This window comes from Haliaeetus albicilla, chromosome 10, assembly GCF_947461875.1.
Source record: "Haliaeetus albicilla chromosome 10, bHalAlb1.1, whole genome shotgun sequence".
Classification (NCBI taxonomy): Eukaryota; Metazoa; Chordata; class Aves; order Accipitriformes; family Accipitridae; genus Haliaeetus; species Haliaeetus albicilla.
Genome location: NC_091492.1, coordinates 24,877,068 through 24,896,599, shown reverse-complemented (window position 1 = coordinate 24,896,599; position 19,532 = coordinate 24,877,068). Strand labels below are relative to the sequence as shown.

The 19,532-nt window shown below is 64.0% G+C and overlaps 4 protein-coding genes across 4 annotated transcripts; 2 read left to right on the top strand and 2 right to left on the bottom strand.

The window, feature by feature from the left end:
- Positions 1–5,186: 5,186 nt before the first annotated feature.
- POLR3GL (RNA polymerase III subunit GL) lies at positions 5,187–8,376 on the bottom strand. The gene is given in 9 exon segments (XM_069794258.1): positions 5,187–5,973; positions 6,139–6,252; positions 6,373–6,446; positions 6,556–6,612; positions 6,696–6,764; positions 7,268–7,397; positions 7,523–7,656; positions 7,659–7,670; positions 8,061–8,376. Coding segments are annotated over 9 exon segments (978 nt in total). The 5' UTR covers positions 8,362–8,376; the 3' UTR covers positions 5,187–5,886.
- A 462-nt stretch (positions 8,377–8,838) lies between these two features.
- ANKRD34A (ankyrin repeat domain 34A) lies at positions 8,839–12,008 on the top strand. The gene is made up of 2 exons (XM_069794253.1): positions 8,839–9,155; positions 9,968–12,008. Exon 2 carries the CDS (start codon positions 10,031–10,033, stop codon positions 11,393–11,395), a length of 1,365 nt encoding a protein of 454 aa, XP_069650354.1. The 5' UTR covers positions 8,839–9,155; positions 9,968–10,030; the 3' UTR covers positions 11,396–12,008.
- Positions 12,009–13,687: 1,679 nt separating this feature from the next.
- On the top strand, positions 13,688–15,679 carry LOC138687372 (gonadotropin-releasing hormone II receptor-like). Its single transcript, XM_069794256.1, has 3 exons — positions 13,688–14,292; positions 14,433–14,637; positions 14,855–15,679. The coding sequence occupies exons 1-3, from the start codon at positions 13,810–13,812 to the stop codon at positions 15,349–15,351; spliced, it is 1,185 nt and encodes a 394-aa protein (XP_069650357.1). The 5' UTR covers positions 13,688–13,809; the 3' UTR covers positions 15,352–15,679.
- Positions 15,680–15,940: 261 nt separating this feature from the next.
- Positions 15,941–19,484, bottom strand: RBM8A (RNA binding motif protein 8A). Its single transcript, XM_069794259.1, has 6 exons — positions 19,356–19,484; positions 18,958–19,017; positions 18,627–18,704; positions 18,168–18,304; positions 17,780–17,916; positions 15,941–16,493 (listed from the first exon to the last, which is right to left on the bottom strand). Exons 1-6 carry the CDS (start codon positions 19,420–19,422, stop codon positions 16,448–16,450), a joined length of 525 nt encoding a protein of 174 aa, XP_069650360.1. The 5' UTR covers positions 19,423–19,484; the 3' UTR covers positions 15,941–16,447.
- Positions 19,485–19,532: the final 48 nt, after the last annotated feature.

Sequence of the window (19,532 nt, the reverse complement as noted above, 5' to 3'; positions counted from 1 at the left end):
GATGGTGGCTTAGCCTCTTGGATGGTGGCTGGTGGGGAAGGTGGGATGAGGTCCCCACAGCTGTGAGGTCACTTTGGGGGTGGTACTACCCTGGGGAGGGGATGGGTCTGCTTGTCCCCAAGGAGCTGGTGCTGGGGTGGGGGGGACACAAATGATGATGGTACACATCCACTGGACCCCTTCCCATCACAAAGCTGGGTGCTCTGGCAGCTGCATCCTTTGGATGCTGGCTCTCATTAATCTAGCAGCTGCTAATTGCCCTGCCACCTCCCTCCAGCTGCAGCGCAGACACCAGAGTGGGTGTTTTTTGGATGCTGGTCACCAAAATTTAAGCCGTGCTCCTGGGATGTGGCAATTACCACTCAGAGGAGGGGTTTTTTTCCCCCATGTTTTCAGACACAGCCAGCAAAACACCTGCAATCTGGGCTAGGCAGAGCTTCCCAAGTCTGTTTCTGTGGCATCACCAGGACCAGCCAAGGTGGGAGCAGACCTCACTGCCAACCCACATCCCGGCACTGTGCCGGGGTAGGCGCTGGCTCTCCAGGGCTCCCGATTGCTCCAGAGTGAGAAAACAAAATCCGGCAGGGGAGGAAATGCAGCACTTGGGGAGCAGGATCAGCACCCGAGAGGGGAAACTGAAGCACGCCGAGTACGACCTCGGCACCTTCCTTGGCTTCCCATTGCCACCAGAGCTGTTGTGGCAATATCCCACCCTCTTCCAGCCCTATTTTGGGGGGATGTAGGTGAAAGTTAATGGCAAAGGGCCAGGGGGTTGATGCTACCTGCGTCCGCCAGCTGTATCGAGGAACAGGACCCTAGAGAGGAAAACAGCCCCGACCTTGGCCAAGAGCTCTGCTCCCTCACCCCTCGCCGACTTGGCAGCTGGCACTGTCACCCAGCCGCTCGCCCCTGGAGCCCCCAAGCAGCGATGGGGCTCCCAGTCCTCTCTGGCTGCACCCATGTGCAAATCCACTGTGCTTCAGTTTCCCCGTCCTGCCAGAGCCACCGATGCCTCGTCCAACCTCACCGGGAGCCCTTTACCCCCCCCCCCCGCCTGGCCTTATCTCCCCGCTGCCGGCATGGCACGGCACCGGCTCGGCACGTAGAGAGGCCTTATCACCAGGAAGCCAGCGGCCCTGGCCATGGCAGGCCAGCGCAGTTTGTCCAGCCGCATGCCCCAGCCCGCACCTTTGGACCCAGCGAGCCCAACCCCGACTCCCCACAGGGTGAGCAGCGTCCCCGTATGAGCCCTGCCACCGGTGACACCGGTGAAGGGACGCGATGCTGTGGCGGGTTTATCCCCACTCTCATCCATTTACTCCAACCACTACATTTCCCCCTGCCGCCACCCTTATCCCAGCTCTGTCCTGGGAAAGTCACCATGTCCCCAACCCAGCGCCGGCAACGTCCCCCATGACTACGCAAACACCACGGCTTGGCCCGGTGATCCTCGATCCCCCCCCTTGGCGCAGGCCACCCCAGATACTCCCATGGGTGCCAGGACCTCCCCCACACCCACATCCACAGGGGGGAACCCTCCAGGCACCCATTGCTCCAGTTCCCCCTCCATGCCTCAGTTTCCCTTCCCAGGGGCACGCGCCAAGGCGCGGGGGCCCAACCGCCATCCCCGTGCCCAGCTGGCACCGTCCCCGGCGTGCCCGGGCTGCCGTCCAAGCGGGCGAAGGGTCAGCCCCACTCCAGGCCAAGTATGGGCAGAAAGAGCTGAGCTTGGGGGGGGCTACAGCCAGCCGTTGGGGGCTACGGCCAGCCAGTGGGGGACCTGGCGGGCAGCCCGGGGCCTGACTCTGCAAACACTCATCCCTCAGCAGCAGTGGGGTGAAGCCCCACCCCGTCTCACCCCAGCCCAGGTCCCAATTTGTCACTTGCCCACCCTACCTTGGGAGCAGCCGCCCCGGAGACCCTACAATAACATCCCCCCCCCCCAGTAAAAGGCCTGGGAGGGGACAGGACCCCCACCCCATCATCCCACCCCTGCACACCACATCCACCCCTCCACACCCCACTTTACAGCCTCAATTAAACAAATGAGTGCCATAAAACACCCCCTGCCCCCCCGATCAGCAGTCACAGCAGCGCGGACTTTGTGCTGGAGCGGCTTGGGAGCGTCCACGCCAGCCCAGCACCACGGGGCTGCGGCCTGACCCCCCCCTCAGCCTTCCCCCCCCGCGGGTATTTTCAGCCCGCTGCCTGTTTTCGCCTGGTTTCCTTCCTCCCTGCCCCGGGGGGCGGGGGGGGGTGTTAGTTCCAGCAAGCTGGGGAAGCAGCAGCTGCAGCTAAATTGGGCCAAAAATGGTTTTCTGGGAAAAAAAAAAAAGGAGATTTAAGCTGCTGCCCCCACTCTTGACTTCCTGGGAGGGATGTGATGGTGTCTCTGCCCCCAGAGCCACCCCCGTATCTGGGTTCTGCTCCTCTGGTTCACCCATGTGTCCACCTGTCCTTGCATGAAGCCACCTGTCCATGTGTCTGTCCCTGCCCCCCCCCCCAGCAGGATCCAGCCCCGGGTGGGGTGGGACGGATGGGGGGGGACTGGGGGTGCTGCTACCACCCATGGCAGTGGGATCCCACCAGCCCCAGGGGGAAGCAGAAGGAGGAATGGAGGAGGTGAGAGTTGCAGGGTCCCAGCTGGGAGGCCAAGATAGTGGTCGACCCCGTGGAGTGGGGACCCTCCCAGTGCAATGCCTCCCCCCTCCCAGTGCCATGTCTGTGTCCCCCCCGCCTCAGTGCCATGCTCCCCCCCCCCAGCCATGCCCCAGCCCCAGCCCTGGTGGGATGCCGGCCGCCCCATGGTGCCGGCTGCTGGCATGGGGCCTGTCCTGGCTCCGGCCCTGCTTCCCAGCTGCTCCCAACTCAGCCAAAGGTCCTGGGACAATCTGCGGCATCTGGGGCACTGGGAAGGGGGTGGGTAGGATTGGGATGGGGGTGGCATTGGGGAGCAGCAAGCACCCCCAGCGGCTGGGACAGAGATGTCCCCAAAAGGGATGTGGGGCAGCTGGGATCAGAGCATCCTGCAACTTTTGGCACAACTCAGTCCTCCCCATCCCCACGAATGCACCCTTGCTGCCCGTACCCCTGCCCACACTCCTGCCCTCGTGGGTGCTGCTCCTGGGTGCAGCGGCTCTGCGGTTTTCCAGATCCGCTCGTCTGTGGCAGGGTGGGGGCTTGGCGACAGCTCCCCCCCGAGATCCCCTCATCCTCCAGCAGCTTCGCTGGAGAACGTTCTCTCTTTTGGGGTGTGGGGGTGCTGGGCTGGGGGTGCTCCCGGTGGGGACAAGGAGTGAAACAGCCCCATCTCACTCAGGGGGCAGTGGGACACCCCCCCCACGCATGCTGGCAGGTCCCCCCTCCCCAGCCTGGCTCCCCGGGGGACATCGGGTACAGGTTGGGGCTCTGGCCCCCCCAATGACACTTTGTGGGGTGCAGCGGGGAGCCGGGCCATGACCCAACCCCACTAGGGCTGGGGGGACAACCTGGATGGGGGGGGGGGAACACAACACAACGATGACACTCAGGACACCTCAGCCCTCCCCAAACACTCTAAAACCCCCAAGATTGAACCATGGGTTGCCCCAACCCCAGGGGGACCCCAAAACCAGCCCCCTCACGGGGCCTCCGTGTCCCCCTCCCAGCGTGGGGGGTAAAAATAACCACGGCAGCAAGGGCTGGCGCAGGGCAGTGAGCACGAGGAGGCCCACGCGCCGTTCACGTGCACCACGCCAGGGAGGAAGAGGCCCCACGGCGCTGGGGAAACCGAGGCATGAAACCAGCCCGTGGCTGTGGGGGTGGGGGAGCACCCCCCCCCAGCTCTTTTTTCCTAGGGGATTTGGGGCAGGTCCCCCAACCCCACACTGAAATCCCTGCAGCAATTCCTGGTCCAAAATTCCCCTTTCCAGCTTGTTTTATTCCTGGGGGGGGTGGGGGTGTGCAGATCCTTCCCTGGGGTGGGGTCCTGCTGCTGCCCTCCCCCTGCAGGATTATTTCTTTGCCCCATGGGAGCACTGGGGGCTGCAGCTGGGAAATCACCACCCCCTGGAGTCCTGTGATGGCCCAGCCACCCTTGGGGACACCTCTGCTTTTGGGGGGGGGGGGACAGGACGAGGCGGGGGTGCAACCGAAACCAAACAAGTGTTGGATTTGCTGACCTACTGCTTTTGTTTGGATTTGGTTGTTTGTTTTTTTTTATTACCCAGGAATTGAAAAACAACCATAAACAGGAACCCTGCCCCGGGGCGGGGGGGGGGGGGGGGGAGGCGGCGCTTCCCCATCACATTAGGTTCACATCAGTGGCCCCCACCCCAGCTCTGCCTTGTCCCCTCCTGCTGCACAAAACACCTTTCCCCCCTCCCAGTGCTGCCCTGGGCACTGCTGGTACATGCGATGAGTTTGGCGGGGGTCAGCCCAGCACCCTGAATCATCCCCAACCGGGGGGTTCAGGGGAACCCACGAGACATTCAGGGGTTGGGGGGGGGGGGGGGGTGGTGGTGGTGTTTCAAACCCTGCTGCCCCTCCCCGCCCTGGGAAGGCACAAACCTTCCCCCACCGGGCTGGAGCGGGGGCCTGACCCTGCACCCAGTGTTGCTGGAGCCCAGCACCACAGGGGTTAATCCAGGCTGGGAAAACCCCAAGGGGGGTATTGGGGTGCCCCCCCAACCTGCCTGCCCCCCCCCAGCTGCTGCCACAGCCCAAGGGGGGAACAGGGGGAACGCTGCGTTCCCCTGACTCCAGGAGCTGGCAATTTGCACCCCCCCACCCCAGCCCTGTCGCCCCACCAGGTGCCACGTGCCCACCCCGCACATGGCCGGGGTGAAGGGGGGTACCCGAGCGTGAACTGATGGGGTGCTGGGGCGGAAAACCGGGTGCTGCCGGGCACCTCTCCCACCCTGGCAATGCCAGGAGCCGGCCCTGCACGTGTGTGGGATGAAGAGCTGGGGGGGGGGGAGGCACCCCTAAACAGCTGCTCCCGGCACCCATGGGTGCACCCAGCGCCCCACCCCTAGGGCAGGACACCCCCCCCCCCAACCCTACGGAAACAAACCTTATGTCCCCAGCGCAGGGGGTGGGAACAGCCCAGAAAGGTGGGGGGGGGGGGCAACTTGGGAACCCCATTATCCACACACACCCCCCTCCAAAATCCCACGTGGGGTTTGAGGCCACAGGGCAAGATGAGCTGGAAGTACACAAATCAACTTTAATCCACTCAAAATGATTAAAAAACCACAAATGTTAAAAAGCTGCTGCAAAAGAGGGGGGGGCCAGGGGGAGTTTGGGGGGACACCCCCCTATCACCCCTAAAACCATCTTCAAAAGGAATGATCCCACCCACTGCTGGCTTGGGGACAAGGCTGGGGGGTTGTCCTTCCCCCCCCCCGACCCCCCCCACCACAGTGGGGACCCCCCCCAAGTCGGGGGGGGGCAGCGGGGTGTCCCCATGTCCCATGTGTGGGTCGTGTGTGTCACCTCCCCCCGAAGCTGCCAGCACCCTGGGGTGCCCCAACCTTGGGTTGTGTCCCCCCCCCCCCAGCCCGTCCCTGGAGCACAAGTGCCACCTGCAGGCTGGAGGGGGCTGGTTACAGGGGAACCCCATGTCCCGGGGAGGGGGGGGGCTGGTGACAGGGGATCCCAGCATCCCAGGGCGGGGCTGGTGACGGGGGACCCTGATGTCCCGGGGGGGGGGGGGAGGCTGGTGATGGGAGACCCCCATGTCCTGGGGCGGGTGGGGGCTGATAACGGGGGATGCCAGTGTCCCGGGGGGGCTGGTGACAGGGGACCCCGATGTCCTGGGGGTGGGGGGCTGGTGATGGGGGATCCTGGCATCCCAGGGTAGGGGGGGGGCTGGTGACAGGGGACCCCGATGTCCCAGGGGGTTGCTCAGTAGACCGCCTCATCCATGTTGTCATCACTGTCGGCGCCGAAGTCCTCCCCGTTGTCGAAGTAGGACATGATGTAGTCAGTCTCCTGGGGGGGTGGACAGACACAACACAGGGTGGGTGTCAGGGTGCCACCCGAGCCCCCCCCATCCCCACCCTAGCCCCGCCAGGGCCACCCCACGGCCAGGAGGGCTGCACCCATCACCCCAACTGGGGGCCCACTGGGATGCATCATGTGTCCCCCCCACCCCACCTCTTCATGCTCCTCTTCATCATACTCCTCTTCCTCTTCTTCCTTCCCTTCTTCTTCCTCCTCCTTCTCCTCTTCCTCCTCCGACGTCACCTCCTCCTCCTTCTTTTCCAGGCTCTGGGGGTTCAGGGGAGCCCCCATGGCATTAACCGGGGGGGGACCCTAAAATCCAGCCAGGCCACCCCAGTAAGGACACCCCCCCCCCCAGGATGGTGGCCGAGCCTTCAGCCTCATTACCTCCAGCTTCTTAATGGTCTCCTCCTTGTCGAGCGCGACCCGCTGCTTGCACTTGGGAATGAGGATGGTGGTCCCTGCATGGGGCAGAGGGGAGTGTTAACCCCCTCTCTGGGGTGGGGGGGACAGAATCTGGCCCCACAGCAGGAACAAGAAGGGGGGACGAGGCGGGGGAGATACACTCACTGCCTTTCCGCAGCCGCCGCACCCGGATCTTCAGCTCCCGCGGCAGCCGCCTCCAGTCTGTGGGGCAAAGCGAGGGGCTGGATCAGCCCCCCCCCTCTGAGCCCCCCTGGTTCCCGCTGTCCCACCCCCCCCCCCCACACCTGGGTTCCAGTCGATGGCGCTGTCAACGGGGCTGGAGATCTGGTACTTGTCCGAGTAGCGCTCAATATCTGGGGGGGCCCAACATGGGGGGTGTCAGTGCGTTGGGGGGGGTCACTGGGGGGAGGGGTCTGGGTGGGAACACCCAAGGCTGAGAGGCAGCCCAGTTGGAAACAGCTGCGATGGGGCCTACGACAGCAGGGCTGGGGGGGTCACAACAGTGGGGCTGGGGGTTGGGGGGGTCACAATGCAGCGGGGCTGGCGGGCCATGGGGCTGGGGGTCATGGGGCAGCAGAGTTGGGGGGGGTCATAACAGTGGGGCTGGGGGCCATGGGGATCACAGTGCAGTGGGGCTGGGGGAGGTCACAACAGTGGGGCTGGAGGCTGTGGGGGTGGCTGGGGGGCAGTGGGGCTGAGGTGCCCCACAGCAGCAGGCTGGGTGCCATGGGGCAGGCACCCTCCCCTCCGCCATTCCCTTCCCACCCCTCTCCCCTCCCACGCTCAAAGACGGGGTGCAGGAGGATGGAGAGGGGGGGGACACGCACACCCCAGCCCCCCCTTTACCCCTCTCTACCTCTCCGGGGTGCCCCAGGTTTGATGAAGTAGGGGAGGTTCTTCATGGCGCCCCGCAGCTCCTGCTTCAGCGCCAGCATGTACTCCCCCTCCTCCCCACCCGGCAGCGGGGCCGCCCGGTGCTCCAGGGGCTGGGGGGGGGCACATGTGCAGTGAGTGTGTCAGTGCTCAGCCACGCTCAGCTCCCCTTGGGAGGGGGCCACCCCCCCCACAACACCAGGGATGGGGGAACCCCCCCCCCCCTTAAAAGACTTACCGGGAAGAGGGGGGAGGGCTGGAGGGTGGGGGGGGGCAGCGCGTCCCCTTTCCCGATGCCCACCGCCTCCACGTTGAAGGTCATCTGCCCGCGACCCCGGCCCCGGCCTCGGCCCGCCATGGCTGGGGGGGGGGCCGGGGGGAGGGCGCTGGGGGAGGGAACATGGGACAGAGGGGGTGTGGGGATAAATGGGGGGCATGGTGCAGCCCCCTCCCTTGTTTTGGAGTGGGGCAGCCCCTCTGTGCTGGGGAGGGTTTAGGGGACACCCCAGGGATGAGTGGGGCAGCGGAGATGTGGGGCAGCGCCCCGGCCGGGGCCCAGGGAGCTGGGGGGGCAGTCCCCCCCCGGGACACGGGGGACACACAGAGCAGCCCCCCCGAGACACGCGTGGACACAAGGCAGCCCCCCCACCCCCAGGACACGGGGGGGACACGGGGGGGACACGGGGCAGCCCACCCAGCCTCCAGTGTCGTGTGTCCCCCCCCCCCCCGGTCCCAGTCCCTCCCGGTGCGCCCCCCAGCCTGGGCCCGGTACTCACACCGCGCATGCGCAGCCACTTCACGTGCGTCCGGGGCGGCTGCGGCTCCGCACCGTTTCGAAAGGGGGCGGGGCGTTCGCGCCAGCGCCGCGTTGATTTGCTCGCGGCGGAGCCATTCAGAGGGGAGGGGGGCGAGGGGCGGGGCGGAGGGAAGGAATAAATGAATGAAGGAATGAGTGAATGAATGAATGGGGCGGGAAAATGGGGCGGGGGGTCGGTACCGGGGGGCAATGGGGAGACGGAAGAGCGGGAAACGGGGGGTGCAGAGGCTCCCCGGCCCCACCTCTCTGCCGTGGGGCATCTCAGCCCCCCAGAACTGTGGCCCCGCTGCCCCATGGCCCCCGACGTGGCTCTGCTGTGACCCCCTGCCCCATGGCCCCTAGCCCCACTGTGTTATAGCCCCCAGTGCTGCTGCCCCATGGCCTCCAGCCCTGCTGTGTTGTGACCCACAGCCCTGCTGCGTTCTGAACAGCCCCAGGCCCGCTACACTGTGACCCCTCAGCCCTGCTGCCCCATGGCCCCACTGTATTCTGTCCCCCAGCTCCGCTGCCTTGTGACCCCCCAGACCCGCTGCACTGTGACCCCCATCCCCAATGTGTTGTGACCCCCCAGTCCTGCTGCATTCTGACCCACCCAGCCCCACTGCCTTGTGACCCCCCAGCCCTGCTGCACTGTGACCCCCCCAGGCCCGGTGCACTGTAACTCCCAGCCCTGATGTGTTGTGACCCCCAGCCCCACTGCCTTCTGACCCCCCAGCCCTGCCACACTGTGACCCCCAGCCCTGCTGCCTCAAGCCCTATGGCCGCTCTGTCCCTCGCACCCCCGCGCAGGCAGCTCGCCGCAGCAGGTTCGTTGCTGGCTGCGCCGCCGGGTGATTCATCCCTCTCCAGCCCTCCCCGCGCCAGCAGCTGCCAAAAATAGCGATGCGGGGGGGGGGAAACCCTCCAAATAACCTCCCCTGCCTTCCCCCCCCTCCCCGCTACGCCGGCGGCAGGCCGGGATGGCAGCCACTGAACAATGTCCCCGACACCTCCATCCCCGGGGCATCTGGGACCAGGACCCGTCGCCAGGGGATACCACCCTCCAGTTACCATGGTAACAGAAGAAGGGATGGAGGGATGGGGGAGAGAGGGGCTGGGGTGGGGGGGGTCCCCTTTCTGGGGTGTCCCCCCTACCCGGGGGGGACGGTGCAGCCCCGAGCATCAGGCCCAGGCTCGGTGGCAGTTGGCGTCTTGCTGGGGGGGGGGCAGCCACCAGCCAGGCTGGTGAACTGGGGGGGGAATGGGAGAGTTGGTGGTTTCTCCCCCATTTTCTTGGTTGGTCAGAGAGCGGAGGAGCAGGATGAGCTGCGGTCACCATGGGAACCGTGCAGGCAGGGATGCAGGAGGGGATGGGGGTACCGGCAGGGATGCAGGGGGGATGCAGGATGAGATGGGGGGTACAGGCAGGAATGGGGGCACAGGCAGGGGATGCAAAAGGGTTACAGGAAGGGGATACGGGCAGGGGGTACAGGCAGGGGGATGAGGAGTACAAGGAGGGGGTGCAGGTCAGGGATTTGGGGGAGTACGGGAGGGGATAGAGGCCAGGGGGGGCAGATAGGGTACAGGGGGATCCAGGCAGGGGATGCAGGAAGGGGGATGGGGATGCAGGATGGGGCAACAGGCAGTGGGACAGGGATGTGGCAGGGCGACGCAGGCAGGGGTTGGCGCAGTCAGGTGGGCACAGCCCAGAGGCAGCAGCAGAGGGGCCCAGGGGACCCGGTACCATGGGCTGTGCTGCCACGGCTGGTAGCATCCACGGGAAGCATTCCCTCACGGGACCCAGCTGGGGAAACTGAGGCAGGGAGCTGGGACTGCCCCATCGTGAGGGTTGGGGGGGGCTTCAACATGTGCCGTGTCCCCTTGCAGTGAGTGGGCAACACTCCCGGACCAGCACACCCATCCGCCATCCCCGCTGCCATAAGTGCCGCGATGCCCAGCCCCGTCCGCCGCCCTCCTGGTGCCGGCGGGCCACCCGGTTTAACCATGTTACCAGCGGATGGTTCGGCGCTGCTGCGAGCTGTGGCACAGGGCAAATTTCGTCTCACCCGGCTCTTGTTGGAAGGGGGAGCCTACATCAACGAGGGCAACGCCGCCGGGCAAACGCCGTTGATGGCCGCGTGCCGGGCTGGCTACGCTGACCCGCTGGAGCAGCCCCGTATGGTGAGGTACCTCCTGGAAAACGGCGCCGATCCCAACATCCCCGATAAGACGGGCAAGACAGCATTGATGCACGCCTGTGCTGAACGCGCCGGCCCGGCGGTAGCCGCCGTTTTGTTGGCTCACGGCGCTGATCCCAGCGCCCGCGATTATGCTGGAGCCTCCGCTTTGGTTTACGCCATTAACCAGGGGGACCGGGAGACACTGCAGGTGCTGTTGGATGCCTGCAAAGCTCGAGGGAAGGAGGTGATCATCATCACCACCGACACCTCGCCCTCGGGTACCAAAACCACCCGGCAATACCTAAACTCGCCCCCTTCGCCCGGGCTGGAGGAGAAACGCTCGCCGGCACTTTGCATGTCGCCCTCTGACATCGAGGTGCGGACGGCGGCTTCGCCGGCCGGCAGTGAGAAAGAAGAGGAGAGGGACGTCTTCTGCTTCCCCCCGCCACCACCACCGGCACCGGTCACTGCCGTACCGGAGCCATCCCGTGGCCGGGGGCGGCCGCTGAAGCGCCTCAATTCGGAGCCCTGGGGGTTGGTGGCCCCGGGGACGGAGGGAACGTGGGGACCCCCTGAGCGTTTGGTGGCGGGGATGGAGGGGCTGAGCCTGGGCGGGCGCCCACGGCGGCACAGTGTGGAGGGCCGGGAGGCGGCGGGGCTACTGGGGGCCGCCTGGGCCGAGCGGGTGCCCCCCGCTTGCCCCCAGCCACTGGCACGCCGGAACACGGCCCCTGAAACGGTGCGGGTCAAACCACCTCGCTGGGACCCCCCTGAAATGGAGGGGTGTCCCTGGGCTGGCTCACCGCCTCCATCACCGGGCCGAGGCCGGCACTGTGCCGCATCGGCCATGCCGCTGCCAGCTGCCGAGTCCCCACCGGCTGCCCGCCGACGCCCACCTGGTTTGCTGGAGCGTCGTGGCTCTGGCACCCTCTTGCTGGAGCCCTTGGCTCCCGGGAGGGCTGGCTTCTTGCCCCCCCTGCACCCTGGCCCACACCCCCCCGGCCCCCGCGGCCCCCCGGCCCCCGGCTCACCCAAGGGACGCCGCAAGCTGCTGCGCCGGCACTCAATGCAGACAGAGGAGATGCGGCAGCTGGCCAACTTCCAGAGCAGCATGGCCCCAGAGCCAGGCAGTTAGGGATCCCCCCATGTCCCCCCGCAACCTGGAGCAGCACTCAGACACCTGGGTCCTGCTCCCAGCATCCTCATGGACCCCCCTGTGAAGGGAGGACCCCAGGCAGTCGCTCTGTCCCTGCCCAGCTGCTCTTGTGCCAGTGTGGGGCCTCCTCGTGCAGGTGGTGGCAACATTCACTCTGAACCCTACTGATGACTGCAGGCACATGACAATTCTTCCTTTGCTGCTGTTGACAGAAACTTTGCACGACCACAAATTCCTTCAGAGCTGGCGTTCCCCCTGCCTCCGTCTCCCCTGCATCTTCCTCCTGCTCCCTCCTCATCCTCCCAGCAGCACTTTTCCCTATGGACCTCATCAGCAGCCACCAACTGCCCAACCTGCCCCACGTTTGGGGGTCCCCACATCCCCGCCGGTGCCAGGCGCTGCTTGGGGCTGTGTGCTGTGAGCAATAACAGCTGCCAGACCCTCCATGTCTCTGGACGGTCCCTCCCCAGGGGAGATCCCCCCCAGTTTTGGGGTGCAGGGTCCCAGAAACGGGGGTGCCAGGGTGGGAGCGGGCAGGGGGTGGGGCACATGCTGTCAGCATCCCGGTGAATAAAGGCCCCAGCACAGCTCAGCCCGTCTCCAAGTGTTGGGGGGCTGAGGGGGGCTGCTGGGCCTGGGCATGAGCAGGGCAGGGTCCAGCACATCTGGGCACACCTGGGTGGATGAGGACTGGCACAGCTGGACACCAGCATATCTGGGTGCCAGCACATCTGGGCACCAGGGTGCATGGGGACTGGTGCAGCTGGGTGCCAGCACATCTGGGCAAGGCGGTGCATGGGGACTGGCACATTTAGGTGCCACCATACCTGGGTGCTAGCACATCTGGGCACCAGCACATCTGGGCCAGGGGACCCCGATGGCTCTTGCTGGCAGAGCAGGGGGGACCCGAGCTGCGGTGTGGCCATGGGAGGGGGCAGCCCAGCCCCCACAGGACACCATGCTGTCCCCCCATGGGGACACGGTGGGAGGGTCCCAGCGGGTGGGCACAGGCTCAGCCCTGGTGCCGGTGGGGGTCCCCATCCCTGGTGGGAGAGGTGAGGGTGCTGGCAGGGCCCCCCCATGGGGTGGGGTGGGAGGGCACTGCAGGCCCTGCAGCGTTGTGCCAGGGGGGTGTGGGGAGCCCGTGGCCTCCCGGCGAGGCTGAGGCTGGCCCTGTGCCGCAGCGGGAGGTTGGGCTGTGCCGGGTGCTGGCAGCACCGGCTGCGGCAAGCGTGGCTGGGCAGCACTGCAGAGCGGTACCGCACCGGAGGGGCTGCCGGGGCTTGGGGACACTGCCGGGGCTTGGGGACAACGCCACAGGGTACTGCTGGGGCTAGGGACACTGCTGGGGCTTGGGGACAATGCCACGGGGCACTGCTGGGGCTTGGGGACACTGCCAGGACTTGGGGACAAATGCCATGGGGCACTGCCGGGGCTTCGGGACACTGCTGGGGGGGCATTGCAAGGTCCGGTGGTGGGGAATGCTGAGGGCTGAGTTGGGGGGCACTGCCAGGGCTCAGGGGGACACTGCAGGGGCTTGGGACATTGGCTGGGGTGCTGCTGGGGGGGGCACTGCTGAGGATGGGGTGGAGGATGCTGTCACAGGACGAGGATGGGGTGGAGGATGCTGTCACAGGACATGGCTGGGGATGGGGGCAGCACCCATGGGACAGCTGGGCCCTCCCTCCATCCATGTGTGTGTGTGTTGTCCCCCCTACCCTTTCTCACTCACCGAGAGCTCGGCCCAGCTAAAAACACCCCGCGGGGGGAGGAGGAGGTAGCTGGGGGGGCCCGGGCATAAGGATGTGGCTCCAGCATGGATGCAAGGACAGGGAGCAGGGCCAGCCATGGGACACCCCCCCCATCCCCTTCTCTTCAGCCTCAGTGACAAGAGGGATTTTCTAACCCCCACAGCGTTATTCCCTGGCAGAGGAGGAGGAAGGAGGAGGGAGGAGGAGGAAGGAGGAGGAAGGAGTAGGAAGGCCACCCCAGGCTGGCCAGGGGACACCGACAGGGGGTGATGCTGAGGGACACCAGTGACCAGCCTCGTCCTGCTGGGTGCTGAGGGGTCCTGGGGGTGAGCTGCACCCCCGGCTGCTCCCAGAGCCAGGAGGGTCCTCAGGGAGGCGGGGGACAAGGCTGCTGTCCCCAGCCTGGGACCAGACTCCCTTATGCACCGCACCACTGCCTTGGAAACGAGAGGGGACCTGGGCAGGCGCCATCACTCTGGGTCCCCCCTGGGCTGAGATCTGACCAAACTCAGGGCAGAGGAGCAGGACCTCACCAGGAGAATCGGGGCAAACCCAAAACATGCTCAGCGTCATCACGTCCTGCTGGGGGGACAAGCCCAAGCGGGTCCCCGGGCTCCCACCCCCACAGCAGCCACCGCCGGCATGAACGTCACTGGGACAGCAGGGAACTGGAGCTGCGCCAGCAAGGAGCCCATCCTGCTGCCCACCTTCTCCACCGCGGCCAAGGTGCGGGTGGCCGTCACATGCCTCCTCTTTCTCTCCTCGGCTTGCTGCAACGGTGCCGTGCTCTGGGCAGCCGCCCGGGCGCCACGGCGGCGTCCACCCCGCGTCCGTGTCCTGATGGCCAACCTGGCGGTGGCCGATCTGCTGGTGACAGTAGTGGTGATGCCGTTGGATGCCGCCTGGAACATCACCGTGCAGTGGTACGGGGGGGATGCGGCGTGCCGGGTGCTCATGTTCCTCAAGTTGGCTGCCATGTACGCCTCGGCCTTTGTCACCGTCGTCATCGCCTTGGACCGTCACGCCGCCATCGTCAACCCATTGGCTGTGGGCTGCGCTGAGAGGAGGAACAAGGCGATGCTGTGTGTGGCGTGGGTGCTCAGCGCTGTGCTGGCTCTGCCCCAGGTGGGCGAACCCCAGCCCTGAGGTACAGGGAGGGGACACCTCGGAGGGGATGCCACCCACCACCTCGGGTGAGGTGGGATGATGATGATGACAATGGCGGGAGGGAGGAAGGATGCTAACGGCCCCGTGGCCCCTTGCAGGCATTTATCTTCCGCACGGTGAGCCGGTTGCAGCCCCGCCATTTTGTGCAGTGTGCGACGGTGGGCAGCTTCAGGGCACACTGGCAGGAGACGCTCTACAACATGTTCACCTTCACCTGCCTCTTCCTCCTGCCCCTGCTCGTCATGGTGCTCTGCTACGGCCGCATCCTCGCCGCCATCTCGGGCAGGATGAAGGACACCCGCGGTGAGAGCACGGACCAGGGCCATGTCATTCCTCCACCCTTTCTCCATCGCTGCTTGGTTCTTCTCTTCCTTTTTCACCTCCTGATGCTCCTGCTGGGGTCCAGCCCCCCACTTGGGTCCCCTCTCCCCCACTCATTAACCCACTGCTCTTAATTAACCCCTGGGCAACATGTTCCTCCTCTCTCCTTCCTACCCCTCGGTCCATTTCCCCCCCCCAGTCTCCTCCCAGGAGATCCAGCTCCGTCGATCCTACGACAACATCCCCCGGGCCAGGATGCGCACACTCAAGATGTCCATCGTCATCGTTCTGACCTTCATTGTCTGCTGGACGCCCTACTACCTCCTGGGCCTCTGGTACTGGTTCTCCCCCGAGATGCTGACCCGGGAGAAGGTGCCGCCATCTCTCAGCCACATCCTCTTCCTCTTCGGCCTCTTCAATACATGCCTGGATCCGCTCATCTACGGGCTCTTCACGGTGCATTTCCGCAGGGAGATGTGGCGCACTTGCCGCTGCAGCCACCGCCAGCACAAGCAGGAGGTCGCCTCCGCCCTCAGCGGTTCCTTCCGCGTCTCCACCACGGCCGTGCCGGCCAGGAGAGCCGGCAACAGCCTGGGGGGATCTGGAAAGCACGAGCTGGAGGTGATGGCGGATGCAGCTCTGCCAGGACGGAGGTGTGAGCTGAGCCGGAGGAGGACAGTGGAGAGCTTCATGTGATGGGGGAGGCCAGGCTGGACCCATGGCAGAGCAAGGGGAACCCCCCAAAAGTGGGCTGGGGGGAAACACAAGAGGTCTGTGCCACCACAAAGGCACTCAACAATAAACTTTGATTATTTTCTCAGCAGGACCCTGTCTTTGGGCCAAGGGATGGTTTAACCAGAGCCAGCACTGTGGCATCACCAGCATGTTTCTGTGCCGGGCAGGGTCTAATGGCACCACCAACGTGTGAGGAGCAATAAGCCAGAAGCCAGGCACCCCATGTCAGGCAGAAAGCAAAATCTGGGGCAGAAATTCCTTTAAAAGATGCCACCGTGGCTCCTTGGGGGGGGGGAGGAGAATTTAAAATGTGCCCCTTCCTGTGCACTGGGGGCATGGGGAGAATTCAACACTCCCAGAGCCTGCCAATCTGACAGAGAACAGCGCACGGTGCAATAAAGCTGTCGCTTGTAAATGCTACTTTAAGGAAAAATGGCTTTTTCAACTAGTAAGGTATTCTATTGCCAGCCCCAAGATCAACAGCCAATGACATCAACTGATTTTAGACAAATCTAAAAGTAGCAGAGGCATGAAAGGAACTGGGGCTCAGTTACAGCTTCTCAGAACATTTAATTAAGGACAAATAACGAGAGGACAATTTTACACAAAATCGGAGTTATTTAAAAGGCTGAGTTCACTCGCAAACGTAAAGTCCAAGAGAATAAACCCCTCAGGAGATGTAAGGAACATTTGCCTGGGGTATAGAAAACAACTTCTCTCTAAAAGAAGAGTGACCAAAATGCCAGGTCACTCACAGGCGTAACAAAATGCTTAAAAATGTCATAGTTTGGTACGTAACTGGGCTCAGGGGCTGTATTCACCACAAACACAAGTGAAAATAACCCCCAGAAACCTCAGGTGTTTGCTTCTTCACTCGAGTTTTCTTGTATGAAAACAATAAAATCTTGTAAGAAGCAAACCTGCTGAAGCAATGAACTGTTTTACTCCTCCAGCTGTTTCTCAAATGCCATGCCTCCAACATACAAATTCCCCCCGATTCCCCCCACCCAGTTCCCCCAGTCTGGACTTGGAACGCACAGGTAGAAATGAGGATCCATCATCGGCGTCTCCTGTCCGGACTCCTGCTCCGTCGGCGCCCACCCCTGGAAGAGAGGGGGCAGAGAGTGTCAGGGGTGGCTTATTGGCATTTCCAGCCCATGCCATGATTTCACTCTCTCTAATCTAGTGGCTTTCTACAATGGAGTGGTGTCATCAGTGGACAACTGATGTCATCTACCCAGACTTCTGTAGGGCCCTGTATATGGTCTACGTCGGAGAGCTCTGGGTGTGGTGGATGGACTGGTGGGTGGACAAGGAGTTGCCTGGATGGCCACGTCTGAAGAGTTACAGTCAATGGCTCAACGTCCCAGCAGAAACCAGTAACAAGCGGTGTCCCTCAGGGGTTCATACTGGGACTATAATACCTTCATCGGTGGCATGGATAGGGGGATCAAAAGCACCCTCAGGGAGGGTGGGCAGCTGATATGTGGCTGAGGGAGGATGGGATGGCATCCAGAAGGACCTGGACAGGCTGGAGGAGTGGGCTGGTGTGAAGCTCCTGAGGGTCATGCGCCTGGGGGGGGGGGGCAGTTCCCAGTACCAGCAGACTGGGGGATGGATGGGTTGGGGGCAGCCCTGTGGAGAAAGACCTGGGGGTACAGGTGGGTGACAAATGGGACCTGAGTCAGCAATGTGTGCTGGCAGCCCAGCAAGCCAACTGTCTCCTGGGCTGTATCACCAGCAGCATGGCCAGCAGGCTGAGGGAGGGAATTCTGCCCCTCTGCTCCGCTCTGGTGAGACCCCCCTGGAGCTCGGCGCCCAGCTCGGGGGGTCCTCAGTGCAGGAAAGACACGGAGCTGTCAGAGCAGGTCTGGAGGGGGGACACAAAAATGATGCGAGGGCTGGAACACCTCTGCTATGTAGAGAGGCTGAGAGAGTTGGGAGAAGAGAAGGCGCCAGGGAGACCTCACTGTGGCCTTTCAATATAGAAAGGGGCTTATAAGAAAGATGGAGAGACTTTTTACAAGGGCCTGTAGTGACAGGACAAGGGACAGTAGTTTTAAACTGGAAGAGGGTAAGTTTAAACTGGACATAAGGAAGAAATTTTTTATGGCAAGGGTGGTGAGGCACCAGCACAGCATGCCCAGAGAGGTGGTCAATGCCCCATCACTGAAGACATTCGAGGTCTGGTTGGACTGGACCAACCTGATCAAGTGGGAGATGTCCCTGCCATGGTCTAGATGGTCTTTCAAAGGTCCCTCCCAACCCAAACCCTTCTGTGATTCACCCCAGCATGGGTTCCAGAGTTTTCTTGACCAGGCAAATAAGCCAGTCCCCAGCACGCCGAAGTCTCAGTCGCTCACTGGCACACCTGCAGCTCGGCCCTTACCTTCTCTTTCCTTTCGGGGGCCCTCTCACGAAGCACCAATCCACGCTGATGGGCTGCCCCATCAGCTCCTGGCCATTCAGCCCCTCCATGGCCGCCTGTGCCTCTTTATAGGTTTCATACTCGACCAGAGTATATCCCTAAGGAGTAGGAGGGAGGGAGCGTGAGCCACAGCAGATCCTGGCAGAGGGGGAGCTCAGTGAAGCGCTGGACATGGGAATAATCCTTCCCTGTGCCCCCCCGAGCCAGGGAAGGGGACGAATGAGCGTGCGTTGCAGCCAGCCGCTGCCACGCGGACAAGCTCAAATGTCCCGTAAGCCAAGATGAAGGTGATGAAGCAGCCGAGAGGCTCGAGGGGCAAGCGCAGCCCATACTGACCACCCGCGCCTACCTTCAGGTAGCCTGTCCGTCTGTCGAGGTTCAGGTGGATGTTTTTTATCTCGCCGTACTCCGCAAATTTGTCATGGATGTCTTCTTCTGTCGCTTCCTCATGAACCCCCGTGACAAAGAGAATCCAACCCTCCACCGCTGTGGTGTGAAAGGGGTAGGAGTTATGCCAAGTACAGGGCGTGCTCCCACATCACCTGGGGGGTCTCAGGGAACGGGTCCCCCCCCAAAAGCTGTGGTGAAGCACAGCACAAGCCGTACGTGGGTGGGGAGATGGAGCCTCAGAAACCAAGGCTGTTGGCTTAGCCTGACATAAATCCTGGCAGGGTGGGGAAGGGCTCTATCCCAGCCAGGTCTGAACCCCAATACGGAGCCGAAGACCCCCACGTTCTCCCACCATCTCCCTTCCTTCTGGTAAAGTGCCCGTGGTGAGTGCGGGGAAGGTGCCTCCCATGATACTCACACCTCTGCGGGCCCGGCTCATCGCCATCCTGCTCCACGCTGTCATAGTCCTCACGCACGCGGGCCCGCGAGCCCTCCTCTGGGCGCAGCAAAGCGGGGAGAAAGAGAAATGGGTGACCAGTGCCATCACTCAGGAGGACAACAGGGCCCAGACAACCACAAACCCGTTTAAAACTCCCCAAAAGCACAAAGATGGGGGGGGTGTTTACACCAGACCGCTCTCCGAGCGACTCCATGGCAAGGGTTTAACCCAAAACGGGAGACTGAGGCCCGGAGCGGTGGGGGACACCCCGGAGCCCGACGCAGGACAGATCGCAACGGGTGCGCCTCACCTGAGCCGAAGCCTCGGCCCTTCCGCTTCTTGGCTTTCTCCTTCAGCTTGTGGATGCTCTCTGCGGGCGAAAGGGGAGCGGGTCGGAACCGGGGAGGGGACCCAGACCACGGCCCCGGGCGCGGCTCGTCCCCCCCGGGCTAGGCTCGGTACTGCGGCTTGTGGGGAGAGGGGGGGAGAACTGGACCGGGACTTGGGGGCTGGGGGGGGGGGGGGGGGGGGGGGGACGGACTACGACACGGGAGCAGGGGTGACAGGGACGCGGCTGGGAGCTCGGCCCCGGGCGGGAGGAGGCGGCACACCCGGGCCGGCCCGAGGCGAGGAGGCGGCGGGCCGGAACCGGGCCAGGCCGGACGGTGAGGCCGGGCCGTCAGGGGACAGCCCCAACACCGCCCTCACCGTCGCCATCCTCGTCCATGGCGAAGTCTTCGCCTCCCGCCTCATGTAGATCCAGTACGTCCGCCATCTTGCCACTCTCGCTGCCGCCGCAGTGCAGGGCGGGAAGCGCGCCGGAAGCAGTACCATACCGCGCGCCGCCATCTTGGAGAGGGCGGGTAGCGGAAGGGGCCGCGTCCC

Excerpts from the sequence above, each read along its gene's own strand:
- RBM8A (XM_069794259.1), bottom strand. The coding sequence starts at position 19,422 with ATGGCGGACGTACTGGATCTACATGAGGCGGGAGGCGAAGACTTCGCC. Across the intron at positions 18,705-18,957 it reads GGGCCGAGGCTTCGGCTCAG|AGGAGGGCTCGCGGGCCCGC; the intron begins GTGAGGCGCACC and ends TGCTGCGCCCAG. Across the intron at positions 17,917-18,167 it reads GACGGACAGGCTACCTGAAG|GGATATACTCTGGTCGAGTA; the intron begins GTAGGCGCGGGT and ends CCTACTCCTTAG.
- ANKRD34A (XM_069794253.1), top strand. The coding sequence starts at position 10,031 with ATGCCCAGCCCCGTCCGCCGCCCTCCTGGTGCCGGCGGGCCACCCGGT.
- LOC138687372 (XM_069794256.1), top strand. The coding sequence starts at position 13,810 with ATGAACGTCACTGGGACAGCAGGGAACTGGAGCTGCGCCAGCAAGGAG. Across the intron at positions 14,293-14,432 it reads CTGTGCTGGCTCTGCCCCAG|GCATTTATCTTCCGCACGGT; the intron begins GTGGGCGAACCC and ends GGCCCCTTGCAG. Across the intron at positions 14,638-14,854 it reads CAGGATGAAGGACACCCGCG|TCTCCTCCCAGGAGATCCAG; the intron begins GTGAGAGCACGG and ends TCCCCCCCCCAG.